Source organism: Malus sylvestris, chromosome 15 (genome assembly GCF_916048215.2).
Source record: "Malus sylvestris chromosome 15, drMalSylv7.2, whole genome shotgun sequence".
NCBI classification, from domain to species: domain Eukaryota; kingdom Viridiplantae; phylum Streptophyta; class Magnoliopsida; order Rosales; family Rosaceae; genus Malus; species Malus sylvestris.
In genome coordinates, this window is record NC_062274.1 from 7957454 (window position 1) to 7981224 (window position 23771).

The 23771-nt window shown below is 38.7% G+C and overlaps 1 protein-coding gene, 1 long non-coding RNA gene and 1 pseudogene across 2 annotated transcripts; all 3 read right to left on the reverse strand.

Moving 5' to 3' along the window:
- Positions 1-585: 585 nt before the first annotated feature.
- LOC126604371 (uncharacterized) lies at positions 586-1099 on the reverse strand. The gene is made up of 2 exons (XR_007616594.1): positions 892-1099; positions 586-796 (listed from the first exon to the last, which is right to left on the reverse strand). It is a non-coding gene; the product is annotated as an uncharacterized LOC126604371 (long non-coding RNA).
- An 8117-nt stretch (positions 1100-9216) lies between these two features.
- On the reverse strand, positions 9217-13870 carry LOC126604372 (probable ADP-ribosylation factor GTPase-activating protein AGD14; annotated as a pseudogene).
- Positions 13871-14997: 1127 nt separating this feature from the next.
- On the reverse strand, positions 14998-21584 carry LOC126604374 (uncharacterized). The gene is made up of 5 exons (XM_050271597.1): positions 21352-21584; positions 18721-21193; positions 16798-18576; positions 16243-16498; positions 14998-16120 (listed from the first exon to the last, which is right to left on the reverse strand). Exons 2-5 carry the CDS (start codon positions 21118-21120, stop codon positions 15567-15569), a joined length of 4989 nt encoding a protein of 1662 aa, XP_050127554.1. The 5' UTR covers positions 21121-21193; positions 21352-21584; the 3' UTR covers positions 14998-15566.
- Between the last annotated feature and the right edge of the window lie 2187 nt (positions 21585-23771).

The window sequence follows — 23771 nt, forward strand, 5'->3', positions numbered from 1 at the left end:
TAATTGCTTATGATTGATTGCATGCACACTTTGAATTATTGATCACTGTTTTAAACTATCTAATTATCTTGATGATTGGCCACCATTAGGATGTTTAGACAAGTAATTGGATGCAATTCGGTCGGAATACCACCGGAGGATTGAGTATTGCTTCTTGTGATTAATAATTGTAATTCCATCTAAGGCGAATATCACGTTCTTAGGGGTTGCATGGTTCTTAAAAAGGTTTTCATAAAACTTCATGAGTCTTGCATGTTCATATTTGATCTGAATATCACAGACGGATTGCATGTTAGATATATGTTCTTGCTTGAATATCACGAGGAGAATATATATTAGGAAAACCTAACCTTCGAAGTAGCATGTGTAAATCGTAAGTAATTGGTAGAAATTCATAGGATTGCTAGGTGATGGTGGAACCCTAGTGCCTTTATAAATTGGTATTTAAAAATCTTTTCTTCGATTATATTAGTTTTTAATTAAAATTCGTTTTTAATTTACCCAATCTCAAACTCTATTTTCTCAAGTTTTAATTCTAAGTATTTTGATTAGGAATTGTTTCTACATAAATTATCCAAATAGTCCTTGAGGAAAACGACCTTGCATGAGCATCTATACTACAATATCCTTGTATTCTTGCAAGTATTTCATGTGATTTTGACCCTATTTGCATAGACGTTAAAAATCCTATCAAGAAATTTGTGTGACTTCTGTGTCAGCTTGATGGATTTGGGTGAAAGGAAACAAGATCTAACACATGCATGTGTTTTTATCCGTAGGATGTAGTTTGAGGGCCCTGAAAGTTGAGAATTTTTTGAACTGGTTGAGTGTCAAACGCAACAGAAACAGCAATAGAAAGTTGCGGAGAAAGAAACAGCAACAGAAAGTTACCGGTGGGTTTATTGGGGCGTTGTTCCTCCCGACGACGTTCTTGAGCTGTGATGAAGTTCTTGAGCTGAGTTGGAAATAAGGTTTAAACTATGAGGGAGAGAGAGGGGGGAATGGATGCTTTGAAATAGGTGGAGTGTTTTGAGGATTCTTATAGAGATTAAGTGTGAGATATGAGGGAAAAGAGAGAGATGGCAGGGAAAGTGAGAGATGGCAGAGTCACGGACGCTTTGAAAGAGGTGGAGTGTTTGAGGATTCTTATAGAGATTGAGTGTGAGAGATGAGGGAAAAGAGAGAGATGGCAGGGAAAGATAAATGAGGGAAAGAGAGATGACAGGGAAGAGGGAGATGGCAGAGTCGTGGGGAAGAGAAATGGGGGAAATGAGAGAGATGGCACAGTCAAGGGGAGGAGATACGAGGAAAAAGAGTGATGGCAGACTACGACTGCACAGGGAAAAGATTGCACAAGTTGTTATAGAAAGGATGAGCCTCTGGACAATGTCACGTGATACTATGTGATTGGTTGAAAATCTTATCGAAATCTTAGTTAAATTATTGTAAATAGATAGTGACACGTGGTTCGTCAAAATTGGTTAAAAATCTTATTGGAAATCTATCCACAAAATAGTACTTTCGAATAATGTCATATAGCATTACGTGATTGGTTGAAAATCTTATCGAAATATTGACTAAATTATTGTAAACCGATAGTGATAAGTGACGCGTCGGGATTGGTTGAAAATCTTATCGGAAATCTATCCACAAAATAATACTTTCGGATAATGTCACATGGCAATACGTGATTGGTTGAAAATCTTATCAAAATATTGACTAAATTATTGTAAACCGATAGTGACACGTGGCGCGTCGGGATTGGTTGAAAATTTAGAAATTTATCAACAAAATAGTACTTTCAGATAATGATACGTGGCGTGACAAGATTGGTTAAAAATCCTATTCGAGATTAAAACTATTTTTTTAATTATTTTATTAAAAAATTAATAATATTTTAATACGAATTGACTAGACTTTGTGCTAGCTCATTTTTAGGCGTAAAGATGCATTTAAGCAATTACTGTTCATTGGGTTTAATCACTATTTATTTAAGTGGATTAAATGGGCTGAGTGCCAGAGCATTTTTAGGAGTGGACTTGCTTTAAGTTACCGATTTACCTTTGGTCTTCAATTTTCGTTGTAACTTTGAATTTCGTTTTGCATGTGCTTTTCATTCATAATTAAGGTTCTAAAAAACGCTAGGCACTAGTCGGATGGCGGACTAGCGCCTAGCGCCTAGGCACCTAGGCAGAGTCTAGACGGGCGCCTAGGCACCTAGGCAGAGTCTAGGCGGCCTAGGCAAATTTAGGTAAATTTCTTATATATTTTGTAAATAAATGTATACTGATACATACAAAAAATTATACTTATATGAAATCACTGAATAAGATAGTAAAAGAATAATAAAATGTGTATCTAACAAGTCCAAAAAATCCATAGCACTTGATGCTATAAACTGATAACCTAACAATCAATGTTTTTTTAATCAGAAAAAAATTAATTTTTTGTCAGGCTATTAATTTTTTGTAGTTGGCAGCTAGTATGCCCTTTGTCTAAGAAGAGATGAGTGCCCCATTGCTATCTACAAAAAATCCATACCACTTGATCCATAAAAATTAACAGCCTGACACCCTTTTTTCTTTAAGAGCAACTCCACCCATGGAGCATTTCCCCCTGGCAATCCACTATTGAATCCACCATTTTGAACAGTAACTGCCTTTAATGAATAGTAACTGCCATTAATGAACAGTAATTGTCATTTGCATCTCCACCCTTGGAGCCCTCCCCCCTGGCAATAGGCAATAAAATATTAGTTTTTTTTGTTTGTTTAAATAATACAAAATAAAATTATTTGTAATTTCGGATAAGATTTTTTAAATCGTTCTCGTTGCGCCACGTGTCATTTTATAAAAAAAACAATTATTTAGTGATGGATTTCGATAAGATTTTTATCCAATGTCATCGTGCCATGTGTCGTTATCTTTTGAGAATCTTTGACGATAAATTTTGATCAGATTTTAACTCGTTCAAAATTGCGCCACGTGTCATTATCCGAAAATATAATTATTGGATATCGATTTCGATAAGATTTTTATCCAATACGATCGTGCCACGTGTCATTATCTTTTCAGAATCTTTGAGGATAGATTTCTATCAGATTTTTAACGAATGACGGCATGCCACGTGGCCTTATCTACAATCCAATCCTTTATGAATCGTCCATATAATCCACCATCCATCCTCATAAATCTCACACCAATTTTCTCAACATCTCTATCTCATTATTCATAGTTTCTGCTTCTTCTTCACCATCCATCATTACAATGTCTTCTTCTTCATCAAGGATGATGTGGGAAATCGATCAGCAAGAGGAAGAATTGTTTAACCAATCTGAAGGAATGTTCAACCTTCAGATAGCCGAAAATGAGATGGAAGAGGATGAGGAGCGTAGAATGAGAGATGACGAAACAAGAATGGCCAGAGCCTCACATTCCCGTCGAGTCATCCAAACTGTTGCTCAGATATGCAGGCCCAACCGTTCAAGAAACCTTGATAGAAGTAGGCAACGACGGGGTGAAGAGCTGTTGGACGATTACTTTGTCCATAACAGTGCATTTCCTGATACGTACTTCAGACGTCGTTTTAGAATGGAACGACATTTGTTCAACAGAATCATGACTGATGTTGGCAACCATGATTCTTACTTTGTGCAAAAGCATGATGCTTGTGGTGTTATGGGTCTCCTGCCTGAGCAAAAAATCACTGCTGCGTTGCGGATGCTTGCGTATGGAGCATCTGCAAACCAAGTGGATGAGATAACGAGGATGGGGAAATCAACCATTCTTGAGACCCTGATGAGGTTTTGCGGTGCAGTCGAATCTTTGTACACCGCAGAGTACCTCCGAAAACCTACTCGCTGTGACTTGCAAAGGCTTCTGAAGAAGGGCGAGATGCGAGGTTTTCCTGGGATGATAGGAAGCATCGATTGTATGCACTGGACGTGGAAAAACTGTCCAAGTGCATGGCAATGCGCATATGGGGACAGAAAAGGATCAAAATCTATCATTTTGGAGGCAGTGGCATCTTTTGATACATGGATATGGCACGCCTTTTTCGGGGTTCCGGGGGCTCAAAATGATCTCAACGTCCTTGCCCAATCCCCAGTGTTCAACGACGTCCTGCAAGGAAAGGCACCAAAAGTCACGTACGTCATCAACGGACGTAGGTACGAAGGGGCATACTACCTAGCTGACGGCATTTACCCATGGTGTGAAATATTTGTCAAAACAGTGCCACGTCCGCGAAGTGCAAAGGAAAAACACTTTGCAAGCTGTCAAGAGGGGTGCAGGAAGGATGTGGAGCGTTGTTTTGGTATCCTTCAAGCTCGTTGGGTGATCGTCAGGGGTGCTGCCAGAATGTTCGATGTAGAGTCACTTCGATCCATCATGATGACGTGTGTCATTCTTCACAACATGATTGTGGAAGATGAGTTCGATTATGATGCGGTTGATGAATATGAGCCAGAGGCAGACACGATGAACAATTCAAGAACACGGATATATTGTGCGCATGATGTCACCGAAGAACCCGTGCAACACGACCCATTAGAAAGGGATGGACGTTACAATGAAAGGGTCATTCAACGATATACTGCACTTCAAAGGTCATATATGCACATTGATCGGCAAATTGACTTGATAGAGCACCAGTGGGCATTGAAACAAGCTGAAGATACTTAAGTTTATTTAGTATGTTTGTTTGTATTTGGTGTGTTTATGTAATTTTATTTGGTGTGTTTTTTGTAGTGAGTTTTTTATTATTTCGTATGTTTATGTAATTTTATTTGGTGTGAATTATTTGGTATGTTTATGTAATTTTATTTGGTGTGTTTTTTGTAGTGAGTTTTTTATTATTTCGTATGTTTATGTAATTTTATTTGGTGTGTTTATGTAATTCCAATTGGTGAGTTTTTTAGTTTTATTTGGTGTGTTTTATAATTTCATTATACGTGAACAATTTGATGAATAAAGATTCTATTATTAGGATAAATATATTATGAAATTAAATACATGTACTCTCACTTTTAATAAAGTACTAACTTCAATAAAATTGAAACAACATAAATAATAAATTACATAAGTACCCTATTCCGATTACATGGAAACAACATAAATAATAAATTACAACCCAAAGTGATTGGAAAACTATGGGCTCCGATTACAAAAGTACCCTATTCCTCACCACTTAACCAATCTGTGGTGCTAGGATCATCTTGTCTTGTTGTGCTAGGACCATCTTGTCTTGATCTCACTTCTCTTGCACGCCTCCTTTGCACCACATCCGCTTTCTCCGACTGCAAAAAATATTTAGAATTTGGAGACATCCCTTCTAAATGCGTGTTCATAATGTCACGATCTCGTTGTGCAATTCTTTCTTCTCTAAGCAACTCCCTTTCTTGCCTAAGTAGATCTCTTTCCCTCTGTTCAGCTTGAAATGCTTGTTGAATAGCTGCAGCTTTTACCTCATCTCTAGCCTTGTCAGCCTCATATTTCGCCAATTCCCGCGCCAACGTCAATTCACCTTGACGAGCAAGTTCTTGCATGTACTTTCCATAATCATTCTTGGAAGCACTCCCTTTCCTCTTTGAAGCCTTCTTACCTAGAGGCCTAATTGGATAACGGGTCGACGCTTGTTCAGGAATGGGCGTTTCAGGCACTTCTTCTTCATCAACATGGGAGCCATGATCGGGTGTAGAGTGTGGAGGGGTGCTGTGTAGAGAAATGCTGTTCATGCATACTTCTGGACCAACATGCACAACTTTGAATTTAGGACAATCTTTAACAATATTCCAACATTCCCACCAGGTGAATGATTTGTTTCTTGATTTGATTTTGGCACCATACCATGCTTGTGCTTGAAGTTGCTACAAATACTAATATTGAGACTATTAGGTAACAAATAAATAATAATAATAATGAAATTAGGTAACAAATAAATAATACAAATAAATAATAATAATGAAATTAGGTCACAAATAAATAATACAAATAAATAATAATAATGAAATTATTAGGTAACAAATAAATAATACAAACAAATAATAATAATGAAATTAGGTCACAAATAAATAATACAAATAAATAATAATAATGAAATTAGGTCACAAATAAATAATACAAATAAATAATAATAATGAAATTATTAGGTAACAAATAAATAATACAAACAAATAATAATAATGAAATTAGGTCACAAATAAATAATATAAATAAATAATAATAATGAAATTATTAGGTAACAAATAAATAATACAAACAAATAATAATAATGAAATTAGGTCACAAATAAATAATACAAATAAATAATAATAATGAAATTATTAGGTAACAAATAAATAATACAAACAAATAATAATAATGAAATTAGGTCACAAATAATAATAATAATGAAATTAGGTAACAAATAAATAATACAAACAAATAATTTTACCTCATCCGCATAATTTGCCCCACTTCGAACATTACTACTAGCTTGTGTCAAGGCATCTCTCCACGTACTAAAGGAATGGCAAAGTATTTTCCAACGACTGGACATCGATTCTTTGGTTCTTTTCCCACTCATTTGCTCAAGAAATTTGGTATGAATTAAACTCCACATTTCTCGCAACTGCATCTCATTACTCGTAAGGGAATTATGAGTAACTTCAACCCAGCTAGTGCACAACGCAACATCTTCAAGAAGCGACCAATTCGTACCTGCATCAGTAGTCATTTTGTGGAAAAAAAATTGGATTGAAACTTTGAGAGAAAGATAAGAATTTGATTGAAAGTGGTTGAGAAAATATGAAATTGTGGTGTAAGGTAGATGGAGAAGAAGTGGTATTTATAGAAAAGTAAAAACAATTTTTTACAAATTTTTTTTCAGATTTTTTACAATTTTTTCGGATTTTTTCCATTTTTTTTAATTTTTTTTTCAATAATTAATTTCTGCCGTTGGATTTAAAAAAATTTGAATTCCAACACTCCAGATTGTGCCACGTGTCACAACGGTAACTTTTCTTAATTTTAAAACTATTTTTTCTTTATTTATAAAGCATATTAATATCGACCGTTGATCTCAGATCGAACGGTTGATATTAAATCAGATTTTTTTTATTTTTTTATCGTTGAGATCCAACGGTCCAAATGAAGGAGCCGTTGAGATCGAACGGACCGTGGGAAGCCACGTGGCTTCCCAACGGTAACTGTGAAAGGCTGAAAAGTTGTCTGTTTTTTCTGAAAAGCTGTCGGGCGACGCGCCCCCACGCGCGAGTTGGGTGCACGCGCCTGACAAAAAAAATAAAAAATGGGCTTCGAGCTCGGGCTCCGGGGCTGTCACAAATTGACAGGCCCCCTGCTCGGGCCTTCTCCACGAGCTCGGGCTCCTCATGGCTGGAGCAACTTGACAGGCCCTTAGGCCTTTTCTTCTCCCCTGTCCCCCGGCCTATTGACAAGGCTGGAACTGCTCTAAGAAAAGCCAAGGCTAGTTGTCCACATTTGAATGGACAAAAAAAATAAAAATAAAAAAGTTTAAAAGATCCCATGGGTGGGTGTGGAAAGAAGAGAGAGAAACTAATTCTCTTATCTTCTTCCTTTTTCGCGAACACAGACCACCAGAATCCTAGAAAAACCAGAAGAATTCATCCTTTCTCAAGTTCGAACATAGAAAAAATTGAAATTCCCAGACCGCCTAGGCCACCCAGTCGCCCGCCTAGGCCGTCCAAGGGCCGCTCAGGCCGCCTCGGCACCTGCCTAATCCTTATCCCGATTTTTCTTCCGATTTTGCGTTAATCCCGGTGGTTGGCGGCCCAACGTCTAGGCTGATTTTTAGAACACTGTTTGTAATGTTGAATACTTCGAGAATATGTGTGTTTCTAGGTCAAGCTTAAATAACAATTAATTAGGCACGAGACCTAATTAAGAAAATATTAACAGAGACAGGTTTACTTAACGGCACGAATAAGCCATCAATATCACTGTTTGCAGCTTGCAATAATGACAACTCACGATGTCTCAAGAAACAAGTAATGAATTCCAAAGAGTACAAAATTATTATTTTGCTTCTTATTGGGAAATGTGCGTAAATTACAAGTGCAAGCTTATAAAGTACAGACCCACATGAGCACAATAACGCCAGCCCAATCCCCCTGACCAGGGCCAACATCTGGTACCCATATGTTGCAGAACCATTCATATCCAAATAAGTTGTTTCTTAAAACCAAAAATGCTTTTCACTAGATGAAAAAACGACAGGACAAAAAAAAGAAAATCGAAAGAATACGAGAACTTAGAAATTGGAAAAAGTAAGGAAAGGAAGCTCTCCTTAGTAGATATGATTTCTTATTTTCAAGTATTTGATTGCAGTCAGTTGCCATGCATGTGCGAATGACGGCTAACAGTTGATTTAACCGTTAAGTAATACAGAGCCTTAACGCATCAATAATCAGTCACTTAATTCAATAGTAGCATCCCTCTTACTTCCAATATATTGATGCTTTAACAATACAAAATAGTACATGTGAGAACATATTAACTGATTTTTAGCAAGATATTTACAAAGATACACACACACACACACATATACATATCTGTATTTACTCGTTACACTTGATCTTCGACTAGAAAGGATGCAGTCCTGAAGATGCTTTTGAGACCAAAATAATTTTCGATCATCCAAATGGGTTACCTCTCATTGAAGAAAAAGTTTCTGAGCTGCTGCTGGGTGCTGGGTATTTGACGCTTGGTTGCTGAAACGGTTGCTGAGTTGTGGTTAGGGATCCAAAAGCAGCTTCGTCCCTGCCAAAGCCGCCAACTCCTTGCGGTCTGCAACGATGACATTGGATGAAAGTTAACAAATTAGACATAATCGCAGACGAAATTTGTGAATATCATGCATGTTGGTCCATTCATGCAAAACAAAAACGTAAGAGGAAGCGAGACATGGTGTTCTGATAGCATATGCTCTGCAAAATATAGGGAAGACGACAATGGCGGAGCTATCAAGGGCTGCCAATGTCGAGCAAACTTGCCTCCAGATAATATGGTACAAAGGGAGATAGTTAAGAACGATAAGTTACCTTAAAAATTGCACATTATTAGGTAATTGATGCCCCAAGTATGCCCCTGAGATGATAGTATTAGACATAATACAAGACAAGAAGCCAAGAAAGAAAGTTGACATGAAACATAAGGTAACAAAGTGAATTTACTCGGAGAGAAAGCATTTGTGAAGGAAGGCGAGTGTGAAGGCATCATCATGGATTCATTAGTTGGAGACTGGGGTATCTTAAACTGAGACATAGTAGGAAGGCTCGAAGCATGCATCAAGCCTGGTACTGGCACGTTATGCAGAGCTCCTTGCAATGAAGACATGGAAGGAAACTACACGACGACAATATGTGAAGGTTAAAAGGTGAATGCCAAAGATCTGAACTTTTATTTCGTGATAAGAAAACTAAGAGCATAAACTTTAAGCTTTGCAAAAAAAGAGAGAACAAGATATACGAGATATCAATTGAATGTTGTGCATACATGTGTGGAAGTTACTAGACTTTTTTCTTCATCAAGATCAAAAGGGTTTTTGGGTTTTGCTGGACCCGGAAATACTGAAGCTGGCTGTAAATGAAAGTAACATGTCAATACCCTCCATATTGTAAGCAGAAATTAATACACAACATACTCAGATTTGTAATTTTTTGCGCATTATATACCATCACGGTAGGGTAATACTGCATGCTGTACCCCATTCCATGAGCTGGAGCAGTATGCCAGCCTGAAGCTTGTCCTGGGGCTGATGAGTAACTTGCAGTAAAAAGGTCCTGCAGAGAATTTAACAGAAGACAATCAAGAAACATTTTACTAGAAAAAAAAATGCATATGTATGAAGCAAATAACATAATTTCATACCGCTGGGAGTTCCTTTCGCATACTAGAATTCATTTCCACTTGGGATCTAGCTCCACTGCCACTGTCGGTGTGTTCAGCTGGATTCAACATAGGTTGAGATGATTTTTCAGCAGGAATACTGAAAGATCTTTGTATGCTTGGTTCCAGTGACAAATTCCTTAACTGTAGATGCATACATTAAGCAACAAGGTAAGAAAGCCGTGCAGTAGATAAGAAATTTAAAAATTATCATTCGAATTCATGAATTTGAGAGTAATTAATTAAGGAGAAAGCGATTCTCATCTTACCTCACCGTTTGAAGCTCCAACTCCATAATTGACATGTTGTGAAGTAGAACCACTATCCGCGGCAAAGGATATAGAGGACTGATCTTGCGGTGTACTTAGTACTAACTGCTTCTCATCAGTAGCTTTTACAGTGGTGTCGCCACCAAAAATAGCAAGATCTTGCACAGGACCTGCATCAGCAGGTTGTGCCGCTACAGTGGTACTAGTCGATGTAGATGTAGATGCATTACTTGTATTAAGTAATGTTGGCATCTGCTCTGCAGGTGCAGCTGGGGAAGCACCACCGGGAGGCATGGTGTTTATGCCCGCAGTTGAGGGAGCACCATCATTGCGTGGTGTCTCAGATGCATTACTCACAGGAACAGATGAGGGACTTGACAATTCAAATAGCAAAGACTCCAGAGGGTCTGCATTTGGAACCTGAGGTGCCTTCTCCGTTGTAGATGATTCAAACGAGGCCCAGTTGTTATCGTTATTGGGTGGAGGTTTTTCTTCCAATTGCGATTCTGCAGCATGTGGTGGCTCAGAATCAGTATTGAAATCAATCAAGCTTACTACTTTTTGTTCCGCCGCATTCCCAACATGGCCACCGGTAGATTTGGTTTTCTACAAAGAAAACCACAAACTATAAGTGCATATTTTTCTTGAAAACTGTCTACAAAAAGAGTAGTAGGAAGCTTGATAAACTTTTTGGTAAGGTTGGCCATTCTACGCCATTTAAGTGTCCAGGTGCACGGATCTCACAAAAATAAATTGATAGACAGCATTGTAAAAATTTAGATTCAGGATCTCCTGATTTGATACTGTTGGAACATAGCTTACATAGAACCCTCCCCTAGCCACCCGAAAGAGGAACCACTACGTGCATGACCACTTACGTCCATGTGAGGGAATGCTAAAGCAGTACATATAGAGTAGGGAGAAGTAGGGACGTATAAATAGGGAAAAGTACCCATTGTTCTACGCCAACAGAAACCAAAACATGCTTAAAAAAATACTACAGAAATAAGAATGTGCATAACAAATAATGGGTCTCATGAAGGAGAAGTGCATTACAACCACATTAAAAAAAAAACCTATACTTCAAATAACTAACCATCATAACGTAAGTAGCTACCCACCTGATTATGAGCAGAACCATCAGTATCGTTCTGATTTGCTGTGGACCTTTCACCAACCTGCGGAGAAGGCACATTTTCCCCTAGTTTATCTTTAACAGGGGGCGCAACGGGAGAACGGGAGCTTTCTGCGGTCTTCTTATTGTCTGGTGTCCTGCTTTGGACCTTGTATTCTCCACTTGAGGATCCTCGTTTTTCTGCCCGAATCCTATTATCAACTATCTCAAAACGTAGGGGAACTTTCTTAAAACCACCACTTCTTGAATTTTCTGGAGAATATCGAGGACTTCTTCTTTCATCATAATAATATCTTAAATTTCTTCCACTTGGACTATAACTATAACCCCGTTCCAACCTGTTATCATCATGGAAGCTCCTAGATCCAGTATGATGTCCACCAATCCTCCGATTATCATCAGACCCCTCAATGCTCTGTATTAAATAAATAAGAATCTTTAACTGGAAGCAACCAACAAGAATCGCATCACTACAGAATTAAAATGAGGTCTATATTTGTAGTGCTTGCTGCTGTTGATATTATATGCAATTCAGGAATGACCAAGTTCTCCACAAGACAAAAGTAGTATCATACAAAATAGAAATGTATTGAATAGGCAATCTTAAAATAAATGGCTCACCAATTGCAGCCTTGGGAGCTTGTTGCCACTCCTCTCACTAGTGTTGATACTCCTCGCGCCGGTGTAGACACTCCTCTCGCCAGTGTATTTTCTATCAATGTATACATGCTTGATAAAACTCCTGAGTCCATGAAGATTACTGCAAACTAGTATGTGAATTAGAAAACATCCGATATGAAGTATTCCATACTACAAAGAGATACATGCTTAATCACCTGGCATCAGGGTAAGAATGGTACTGAGGATCCCAATCTTTAAAATAAATTTGTCTAACTCTCTGTAAATGAACGTTTTAGTAAGAATGTTAGTGGATGAGAAAGAATGATAGTGAGACAAATGAATGTACGTGCTCACCTCGTTTCCCCCTGCTTGAAGTGCACTAACTTCTTCTGCATTAAATTTGGCCATTGACACTGATTTTACTCGGTGAGTGAACTCCCGACTGGACAATTTGAAAATCTTAATTGGTCAGCACTGAGAAGATGCAAAATCAAAATGATACCACGCAGAACTTATGATCAAAACCAGACATGACTACTCACTGTACTCCACTACAATTTGTACAGACGAATGTCATGAAGGTCGTGCAAACATATTGTGGTCCCTGCACAAAGAATACATGTTTAAAGGAAAACTTCATATATTCACTCCGCAAGAATCTTCTCATATATCTTTCTAAGCACATGAGCATGCATTCACGGATTTCGAATATTAATTGGCAGATATTAATAAATACAGTGTTTTGCTGCTTCCACTAGTACAATGCTGCAGATGAAGAACCATTAACGATGCCTGTATTTTCACTTATTTGGGAACAATATAACAAGAAGACGCCATACCAAGCTATTGCAGTTGATGCATCTTTTATTCTCGGGAAGTTTCAAAAGACTGCGAATTGTTCTTTCGATTTTCTCATCTTCCTTCGACCCTTTTCCCATTTCTCAGAAAATTATGAAACCTGAACAGAAAAAAGAGAATGGAGAAATAATTATTGCAACAACCAACACAGCCACTGAGCTTAACTTTCTCTTCCTCAATTTTCATACCAAACCGATAGAAACCCATAAGGAGAAAAAACAACCTGATTATATAACCAGTGTAGATTAAATCGATTTCTGCTTGAAGAAAATATGCCTCCTCCTTTCATCCAGAAAATACAGTGTCATCTTCCAAAAATAATTCAAATATCATCCATAAAAGTACACTTAAATACCGTATCCTATCTCTCTTAAAGAAAAGGGAATCCTTTTTCAACCAACCTACATACCAATGCAATATATTACATCAACATCATTTTCCCTCCTTCTCCTACATTTTCTCAGCAACCAAACAGAATCAAAATCCGATAAAATGAAGCAAAATAATTTAAACAGATGCAAATGTTATTGCATGAATATCAATTACCCTCCTTTACTTCTCCTACATTTTCTCAGCTACCAAACAGATGGAAAAGCAGGTTTTGCCTCCAATTATTATCAAAATCTGATAAAATGAAGTAGAAGTGTAAAAACAAATGCAAATGTTATAACACGAACAGCAATTACCCTCCTCTACTTCTCCTACATTTCTCAGCAACCAAACAGATGAAAAAGCAGTTTTTCACTCCGATTGTTATCAAAATCCGATAAATTGAAGAAAAGTTGCAGAAATTTTACTCTCTTTTCCTAAATTTTCTGACCAACTAAACGGAAAATAAGAGGAGAAAATCAAAACCAACCTGATTATATAACCAGTGTGGCAGCTCGAATCTATGTCTGCATCCACAAGCGGGCAGAGAAGAAACCCTAGAAATTGGGAACCGAGAGAGAAATTGAAGATAATAAGCGTTACGGAAGACGATCGGAGGAGGCTGAGAGTAGGACATTTTTGGTGGGAAGTCGGTTAGAGAGGCAGCGGAGGGAAGAGAGATCAAAGGGAGAGAGTGAAATTTGCCGATTTTACCGCTTAGCAATTATAGCCGTTGAACCCTTGCTGATTTTTGAACGATGCTCAAGTTTCTTTGTAGTACCAAAAAAGACTTCCAAAGTCTCCCAAATTAAAGGCTGGTTTTGAATATGCTTTTAAAATAAATGAAAGTGTTTTTGGTGAAAATATTTTTGAAACTAATCATTAGTAAAAATGCAAGTAAATCATGAAAAAACACTTAAAGTGCTTCTTGGAAGAAACACATAACTGGTGCTTCTTGCAGAAAGCGCTTAAAATGCTTTTGGAACCCAAAAACATTTTATCTAAAAACGCTTTTAATCATTTTAAAAGCACATCCAAACGAGCCCTAAACCATTAAGCCTTTTCTTAACAATAGGATATATGCTAAATTCATTTAAATTACAGAAACTAAAATTTAAATTTGAATGCATAGAGGGAACGCACTACTCTAGCAAACTTAATAATACTAAAATCGGAACCATTAAGTATTTTACATCACAAATGTTGAATAAATATAAAGTGATTCACATTATTCTATAACATAGTCATTTTGTGTTATTGGAATAAACTTTGGAAATACTCACCAATTTCATTGCCATTTCGACCTCTTTAACATTTATACAGGTGATATTATGCGAGGCAAATCATAAGAGCTTGGTGCAAGAAGAAATGTTCTTAATCACTTACGAAGCGCATAGCGTTTTAAGTTGTGACGCGACTCTTTCAAGAACTTCCTTGGCTTGATCATACAATCGAACATACGACTGTTTAGATCAAGGCCAACTAACGCAAATTATCCATTTCATTTGAGTCTGGTGAGGGGAAGAAAAAACTCCATGATACACGTGTAGTTAAAATTCTAGCTTTTGCCGCACAGGCAAATTTAAGAGTTTTTTCACCACACGAGGCGAGTATCGTTGCTGTAAGTTTACATACAATTAATTGAAATTACTTTTTTCAAATTTTCTACCAGTTATATTATTACACTTTGTGTACCATATTGTGTTTCCAACATAATAAAAACACTTATCGTACCGAATCGATCGTGTTCTCGACATATTGAAAACTCTATTATTGTTGGTTCGCAATCGCATCAAGGTGTCACGCATTTTCACTAGTATCTCGAGTAAAAGCTACACTGTTTAACAGCAAAAGGTCATATATTCCTTTTTTTTTTTCTTTTTTTTTTCAGTGGTTGTATTATTTGGGCAAACTGCTCCCTAAATACCGAACACTTTAAAAACTGTAGGTTAAGGGGAAAAAAAACAGAAAAAAAGAAAAGGATCTGTACAATGAGATTGGCAGCCAAAATTTCATGAACCCCTTTCCTTCCCTAACTTGCAGGATGATCATGATCGGTACAACAATCGCAATGGCTGGAGTGAGCAGACAGACAGACCGAAAGCCGGTAAAAGAATCTCGCCTGTAGAAGAATCGGAGGAAGTCGAAGCGTCAGAGCATCGGAGCAATGAGTTCTTCCCCATCCTTACTGTTCATGGCTCTCATGTTAGAAATGCTCAATGGTATCCGCGTAAAAAAACCAAACAAAAAATAGCCACCACCATTGACAAAGTAGAACCAGAACAAAGACTGATTCCACCAAAAACGTTGTCGGAGTCTCATGTACTAGAGTCTCTTTGGGCTGCAGAGAGGCAAGCTGAAAAGGATTTGGCATTTCCATTGTATCGTCTCAGGCTTGACTGTGGTGTTCTACTCTTCATCGTCACTGGAGTCCTCGGAAGAAGTTTTGATCGCTTCCGCGGTCATGAGAGAAACCACGGCCCTGTGGATTGCTAGATCTGCTCTGTAAAACAATCTCTGAGCTTTATCTCTCTTGATCCTTGCCATTTTATGTGCATGCTGGGCGGCTCCAGATGCATCACGCAATCTGAACTCATCGAGATCAGAATCGTCCAGCAGTCCCATGCCGTGCCTCGGAGACACCTCTGGTTGATAATACCGCTGGCTTGACCAATCAGGGATACCTGCATTCCATCGATGAACTTCATTTCTGTTTCCTACGACTCTACGACTGGGGCCAACAGAAGATACCATCCTCCCATATTTCTTTGACTTGCTCCTATGAATTCTGCGGAGATGATTTCTCTCAAACCCATCATTGCTCATCAACATGTTAGCTGCATCCCTTGGTGAAAATACCCCAGGCGATGTCTGAGACAAGGGGGAGTCTTCTAAAGAGTCATAGTTATGGCCTGGATATACCACCCTTTCATCACCGAAAGCAAACCCATTTGATCTCCTTCCTGAGAGAAGAAAGAAAACCCAATTAAGAAAAGATGCTTCCACAAGAAATTAGTCAAACAAAAAAAAATGCATGTAGCGTAAAGATTTCAATTAAACATACAAAATAAGGCTAAACAAATACCAAAAGCATGGAAACCATCGTGATCTCCTAACATGACACCATTATGTCCAGAAACTGAAAATTTCCTCTGTGACCGTTGTTTAGATCCCTTGTTGGGAACTTCTAGTCCCCGTGGTTTCAGACAAAAAGCAAACATTGGTGGCTTTTCAACTGATGCAAGTTTCCAATGGCATCCATTGGGGAGCGTGGTATTGGTTTTGATCATAGCTTGCTCCCACTCTTTCACTTGTTGTTGATACCTTTCCCATGATGGTGGCTGCAAAGGAAAAAATGAATTTTATGTGATGCATCAAGATGAATGAAAAGACAGCTGACCTTCACCAAGGAAAAGAAACAAGCATTCAAGCACGGCCGAGAAGTAATAGACATAAGCATCCAACCCCGTGCATTTACCACATGAAAGAAGCTCCAGTACCCACCCCCAAAAAGAACCATAATTTGGGTTTCAAATTACAAAAGAGTTATGGTATGAAAAGAGCGCTGGGGGGTTGGGGGGTGGTTTCCGATATTAACAGTAAAAAAAAAAAAAGACCTTAGTTAAGAAAGAATATGTACCTGAAGATGTCGGATTAAAGGCATTCCCTTCCTCAGCCTTTTCTGTTGCCAATGCTCATAAATGGATAAGATCACGTCCATGGGCCCAACTCTAGCACCATCCACAAGCTCTTCTATTTCTTCTGATGTGAACTCATCACACTGTTGATCAAATGCAGCCTTTTCAAACATGTCCATTGTTTTCTCAAACATCTCATCTTCGATCTCTGTTGAGCCACAATTGTGAACTTCTGAAGAATTTTGAAACTTCAAAATCCACTGCTCATCATCACTATCCATATCATACAAGACCCGAGATGGGTCCAATGCCATTTCAACATCTGTTTCTATTTGCCGGAAATACTTTGCAGAGCTGCGAAGAAATGATATTTCAGTTAAATTATCATCACTTTCTTCAATTAAGCGGACACCAGGAATAGGAATATTTTTTACTGAAGCAGAGCGGATATTCCGATTGTAACATTCTTCATGCATCTCCCTAAAAAGTGCCCACTGACTCCTATCTGGAAACTCTAAACCCCAATTCCAATCCTTTCCTCCTTTCCACATCATAGCATGAGTATAGCGGTTTGTTGTCCCAGGCTGCAAAAATTGATGTGCTTTGTATGAGTACTTTGTAGTCCCTGAAATTTTTACAGCAAGCTTCCACTCATTATGATCAAAAAGCTCTAATACAACATGGGCCCCACATTCCCTCCACCCTCTGTCACTGCCATTGACTAACACATTTGCCTCGCATGATAAGAGCTCCAAGTTTCTTTGGGAACCTCTGGAAGCATCTGATGACCTCTTCTCATTATTAGCCCTCCTGATTCGTTTATGAGGAAGCCCCTTCTGAAGGTTTCTTTGCTTCGAACTAAAATCAAAACCTCCATAAGGCAAAGTGTAGGACACCTGAGTTCGCGGCTTCTTTGGTCCACTGCCAAAACCATTATGGAAAAGATCAGTTCCATCAGACCAATTATGTGAGAGGTGTCCAAGTGATGAATTATTTCTATTTCGGTGCCCTGTACTTCTGGGAGCAGTGGGGTTAGGGCTGGGGATAATGCTACCATTCATATTCCAAGAAAAGTCTGTAGGCTGTTGAGCACTTTGCACCTCCTTATCCACAGGCTTCTCAAATCGGTCAAATGATGGAATTTCAACAGTGAGACCGTTCGGAAAAGATTGGGAATCAGTGTCGGACTTGTCTCTACCAACCAAAGGCCTTGGGGATAAAGAACATTGATCTGACTCTGGATGATGGCTTTGCAACACCTTCGACTGTACAACTTCATCTGTTCCAGTCTTTTCAAGGACACCAGTTCCACCAGAGGATACAGAAACATAAAGACCACCATTTTGGAAATGCTGAGATGAATTTGTCCGAGCTCCATGGCATACAGAAATAGAATTTTCTGCATCTGGTTTGGCACAGGACCCATCAGAAGTAGCATCACTTGGTGGAGCCTTCAAATTTTTCTGAGGAGTAATTTTCGAACCTTCGCTAATAAAGTCCTCGACAATAGACCAGTCAACTGCCAACATACTGCCGGAGTTTTCAACATGCTCCACTGAATCACGGTCGCCAAAGCAGATATTAGCAACACAATTTTCCATGAGCAGTTTAAGATGCAAACTAATGAAGAAAGTAGGAGCAGCAGCAAAAGAGAGGGCAAGTGGAGGAAGTTTTCGGCATAGCGCATCATTACGAGAAGTAGGATGACTAATATTTACAGATGTAGATTCCCTGGAACCACCCATGAAGTTAATACCCTGCCTGGACCTCCTCTGTGTACCCTGGTTGTTGAAAAAATCAGAGTGAATACCTTCATAATACAAATACATTGAAGAACAATATAATTATCTACACAACAAGACCGAAAAAATTCCGTTCGAACCAAAAATTATATTCAGAAAATGTGGAGAACATAAGACAAATACCTTGACAAAGGAGGAATGCGCACAAAGAGACATAAAAGGTGATTGATTTCTTCCATTTTGAAGTGCTTGAATACTATCATAAGTGCATTCAGACGGGGGCAGTTTCTTGGTAAGTAAACAATGGCTCATAAGTTGAGAGTCTAGGTACTTCCACTTTGAATTTTTTACTTCCAAAAAGTTGTAGAATGCAAACACAAGTTGCTTCCCAAGATGCTGAACACAGGAGAATTTGAACCTGATTGAAGTTGCTGGTAACTGGAAATCAACAGACTTCCCCTGGTCATTGGGTTGATGAAACAATGACAGGACAAGAAAAACAAAGGACACAGCCTGCTTCAAGCAACCTTCAAACAACAGAAATCTCACTCCAACTACATTGTCAACAAAAAGCATCTCCAAGTAAACCTTTGGCCATGAAATCACCACTGCACCATACCTACACAGCATTGCAGCACGAAACAACCAAAACTCTACTCCAAAAGAATCATTAGTGATTGAATGCACTGGAAGGCCTAACTCAAAAGTAACTCTTCCTGGTTCTATCCGTGGAGGAGTTAATTTCAGCCGTCCTGCATCATCAATAGACCACAATGGTCCATTGACATCCAAGCTTCCCAAGAAATCATAAAGTGACCCAAGCTTACTCACAGAGGCATGGTCATCCTCGGATGTATGAGACAATTCAGACTCATTCTTCCGAAGCCGCCTTCGAAAGTAAACAATAGGCATTTTGCTATCTTTGAGGCCAGTGCTGCCCTGAGAGGTAGACTTTTCTTGCCTCACATCATCAGATGATCTGCCAGGATGGCGAGAAATTTTTTTATTTTTATCTCTTCTAAAGGAGCCATCACCCAAAGATTCATGCAAAGTGGCATCTTCATCTGACAATGGTGGCACAGACTTTAAAGATAGACCAGATGTTTTTTGCTCCTTCACAGCACAGGAGGATGACTTGACCCGACCCGTAGATCGCGCCAACCATGAAATAATGGGTTCAGTGTCCATATAGCTGCCTATGCGGCTACCGTCCTCTGAAGTCAAGTCTCTCTTTTTCTTTTCTTTTCTGCATTTCATGTCTCCTTTTCTCTCATCAGGACTTCTATTCCTCACCTTTGATTTTTTCTGCTCTGTCTTACCGGGAACTTCACTAGGGAGTAACAAGAGCTTGAACCTCTCATTTTGAAGGTCAATCCATTCTTCGTCTCGATCATCGTACTTCACATGATGAAGTTTTTTTTCCTTGTCATAGTCATTCACAAGACCATAGTACCAACTTTGGTCTAGAGGCCAGAAGACTTTGATTCTCTGGTTCACTACCCAGTAAGCATCCAAGTTCCCAAAGAAAACTTCATAGAAATGGCGCCTCTTCCGTGAATGTCCCTTTTCATTGTGCTGTTTCCTCGGCCTCAATACTCTACCAGAATTATCAACCGAATTAGATTCTGACCCAGAAATAGACTTTGACCTATGACTACCAAAATCCTGTTCAGAAGATAACAAAAAAGACAACCCATTTGCAGAAGCCTTGTTGTTTGAAGAAAACCCAGTGCAGCTAGGATCAAACCTTGATGAAAGCATCCTTGCTGCATTCTGTTCAAGATTCTCCTCATCATCTTCTTGTAAATCATGGCCTTTTTCCGTAGAACCATCTACCAAAGGCTCAGCTTCCTTATCAGAACTTTTACTGTGAGATGCCAAATCCTTCCTCTTCCTACGATTCCTCCGAGACTTCTTCAAAGATGAATCCCCATTGCTTACAGCCGACTGACTTGTAGGAACGTCTTCTTTCTTAGCATGTGGTGCTGAATTCAACTCACTATTTATGTTTTCTTTAAAATCATGAAGACCCTTTTTTCGTTTAACCTTCAAGGACTCTGCTTGAACACCTAAATCATCACCATTTAACGTAGCTGTCTGATTTGTCTGATCAACGACACCCACTTTACCAGCAGACTCATCTGGCAGCTTGTGAGCGTGACCACCATCAAATTTCTTCCTCCCTACAAAACCCCGTTTACGCCTCGGGATTTGAATGACCTTATTATTCAAACTAAGCGACGAAACACCATTCAACCCACTACTGCTATCCAATCTCTCGCTCAACCCAGATTTCAATGCCTCCGGATCATGTGAACCAGAACTCAACCCGCTATGATACACTTTATCTAAACTCTTCTTGCTACTGGTACTAACATTCTTCAAACTACTAAGAGAAGCCTCTTTCTTACTCTTCTTCGTCTTGCCCCCGTTCTCATCGCCATCCTTGGCACTAACTTTTCTCTTCAAGCTCTTGTTTTCGACACCTTTCCTACTTCTTGATTTATACAAAGTTTTAAGATCCAGAGATCTCGATTTTTCAGGAATTTCAGTGCCATGTGAGTTCTCTACTCTATTTTCCATCAACAATCCCTCAGTCCAACCGACCAAACCGACGAACCCCAATTTTCACATCCCATCATACATGTTTTCAGATCTGTTACACCAGAAACAACGCAAAAAATCACAAAAATCCCTCAACAGAAACCAAAATCAAACAATCAACCCTATTCCCCCACGCATTCAGATCATTTCCAGTAAAAACAACAAAAATTACATCCAATTTCAAATTAATCAACTCAATAGCACGCGTACCTTAACCGCCAGACGACGAATCATCGGTTCCTCGAACAAAACGCGAAGATCACGAGCCCAAATCATTAATTAGGGATCGAATCCGCACCTCCCGATTTGAAACCCTAATGTAATTCCCCAATTTTCGAATTTAACTTTCGATAATTGTTGAAATTTCCCCTTTTTCTTAACCGTAAGAGACGGGACAGAGAGCTAGGGTTTCTTAGGTACCGCGAGAGTAAGGTTTTTGATCGAAAAATAACCAAAAAATCGATAACTAAATGGAAAATAATCGAATCCTCTGGATAATGCCACGTGGCGAAATCAGCGATGTTCGATTGGCACGTCCGAGGTGGGCATTCACTTCCTGTGGACGGTCGGATTTCGTAACAAAGAAATGGACCGTTCAGATTCAGGGCTTTATTTTTACCGAAAGAGTGTTGTTTTACGGATTTAAAACTGGGACATACAAATACAATTGCGTTTAGGCGCCAGAAAGGAAACATTAGGCATACTCGCTAGAGTGTCTAGTGTTTGATACTCGCCCGGTCCATGTAACACGTGGCGGGTTATGAGGAGCGCATGATCACAGTGCACTAGCAGGCATTTGTAGCACCCAACGAGTGGAAGTTAATAACCGTAACGGTATGGTGACCTGTCCATTCGGACCCCACGTAATTAGCAAGAAATAAATGGGCCGTGAAAAATATGGATGGGACCAACCGGCCCAAAGTTTCTTAATTACGAAATAAGAGAAAATAATGCGTTATCAAATTACGCGTTTATAAATCCGTAACATTATGTTTGGATTCGTAAAATTTGATATGCACCAATTTTATTGTTTGATTTATAAATATAGAAATTTAAAATTTTTAAGTGAAAGAAAAATTTAGAATTTGGAACCACCAATTTCTAAATTTAAATTTCATGGAAATAGTTTGTCATTTTCAAATTTTCATGAATAAGAGTTCAAAAACACACAAAAAAAAAAACAAAAACTCAACTATGAGTTGCCACTACCACGACTGTCGTCGTCACCACATATTGTTGTGTCCCCCACAGCTGTATCCGACACCACCGATCATGATCACTGCCGCCAACACCACCCTCCATCATCACTGCCGTCTCCATCGCCACTACCAGCACATTTCCTAACTACTATATCTTCATTATATTAATGACTCTATACAAACAATATTTTCTATATATATATATATATAGTATGTTATCAAGACAATAAAATTTACAAATTCTAAAAAATAAGGAGGTGTATTCAATTATGATTTTAAGTGATTATCAAATTCAACGTGTATTCAATCATAATTTTAAAATAGTTTATTAAAATCTTTATAAATCCGGTTATATTCACTTAGAATTTTAAGTGATTCTCATATTCAACCAAGATTTTAAAACAGTTTATTAAAATCCTTATAAATTCGACTTTATTCAATTAGGATTTTAAATAACCACCATAGGATGGGCCAGTGGTTGGGACAAATTCTATACTCATATTCCACACGACACACCATGTGTTCGATTTTTGCTGCTGGTGAATTGCGCGATGGTGGTCAAGGGAATGATGAAATACCTCTGTGAGTCTTCCTTGCCCCTAGATGGGTGGAATGTATGGCGAAGCCACCAGTTTGTCCCATTTTTTCAAAAGAAAACAAAATTAGGATTTTAAAGAAATTTATAACATTTCAACTGTATTTAATTAGGAATTTATTTTATAAAATTTTACAAAAGTTGAGGAATTTGAGTGAATTTGATAGATTTCATAATGTATTTTAAGCATTCACAAATCTCACATCTTGCCTTTAGATTTCAAGGGAATTGAAATTTTGCATGGAATCTCTATAAATCAATTAAACTTCATCACGATTCATTGTAACATCTCACATCGACCAACGGAGAGTGGGTGATGTGCCTTATATGTACATGCCCACCTCATATAGTACGAGGCATTTTGGGAACTCACTAGTTTCGGGTTCCATTAGAATTCTGAAGTTAAGTGAGTTCGGACGAAATGGCGTGGCCATGGCCCAAAGCGGACAATATCCTGCTATGGCGGAGTCGAGACTGAAATGTGACAACATGGTATCAAAGCCACTATGTCGTTTAGTGTGAGTGTGCCGATGAGGACGTCGGACCCCTAAGGGGGTTAATTGTAGCATCCCACATCGACCAACGGATAGGGGGTGATGTGTCTTATATGTACATGCTCACCTCCTATAGCACAAGACTTTTTGGGAACTCATTGGCTTCAGGTTCCATCGGAACTCCGAAATTAAGCGAGTTCGGGCGAAAGCATTCCTATGATGGGTGACCCACTAGAAAGTTCTCGTTTGAGTTTTCATAAACAAAACCGTGAGGACATGGTCGGGCCTCAAACCGGACAGTATCGTGCTATGGCGAAGTCGAAACTAGGATGTGACATTCAT

What these genes read in the sequence shown, in the direction of transcription:
- LOC126604374 (XM_050271597.1), bottom strand. Translation starts at nt 21,120, where the DNA reads ATGGAAAATAGAGTAGAGAACTCACATGGCACTGAAATTCCTGAAAAA. An exon ending in CGCATTCCTCCTTTGTCAAG is followed by an intron (nt 18,577 to 18,720) that starts GTATTTGTCTTA and finishes TTCAACAACCAG; the next exon opens with GGTACACAGAGGAGGTCCAG. An exon ending in CGATGGTTTCCATGCTTTTG is followed by an intron (nt 16,121 to 16,242) that starts GTATTTGTTTAG and finishes TTCTTCTCTCAG; the next exon opens with GAAGGAGATCAAATGGGTTT.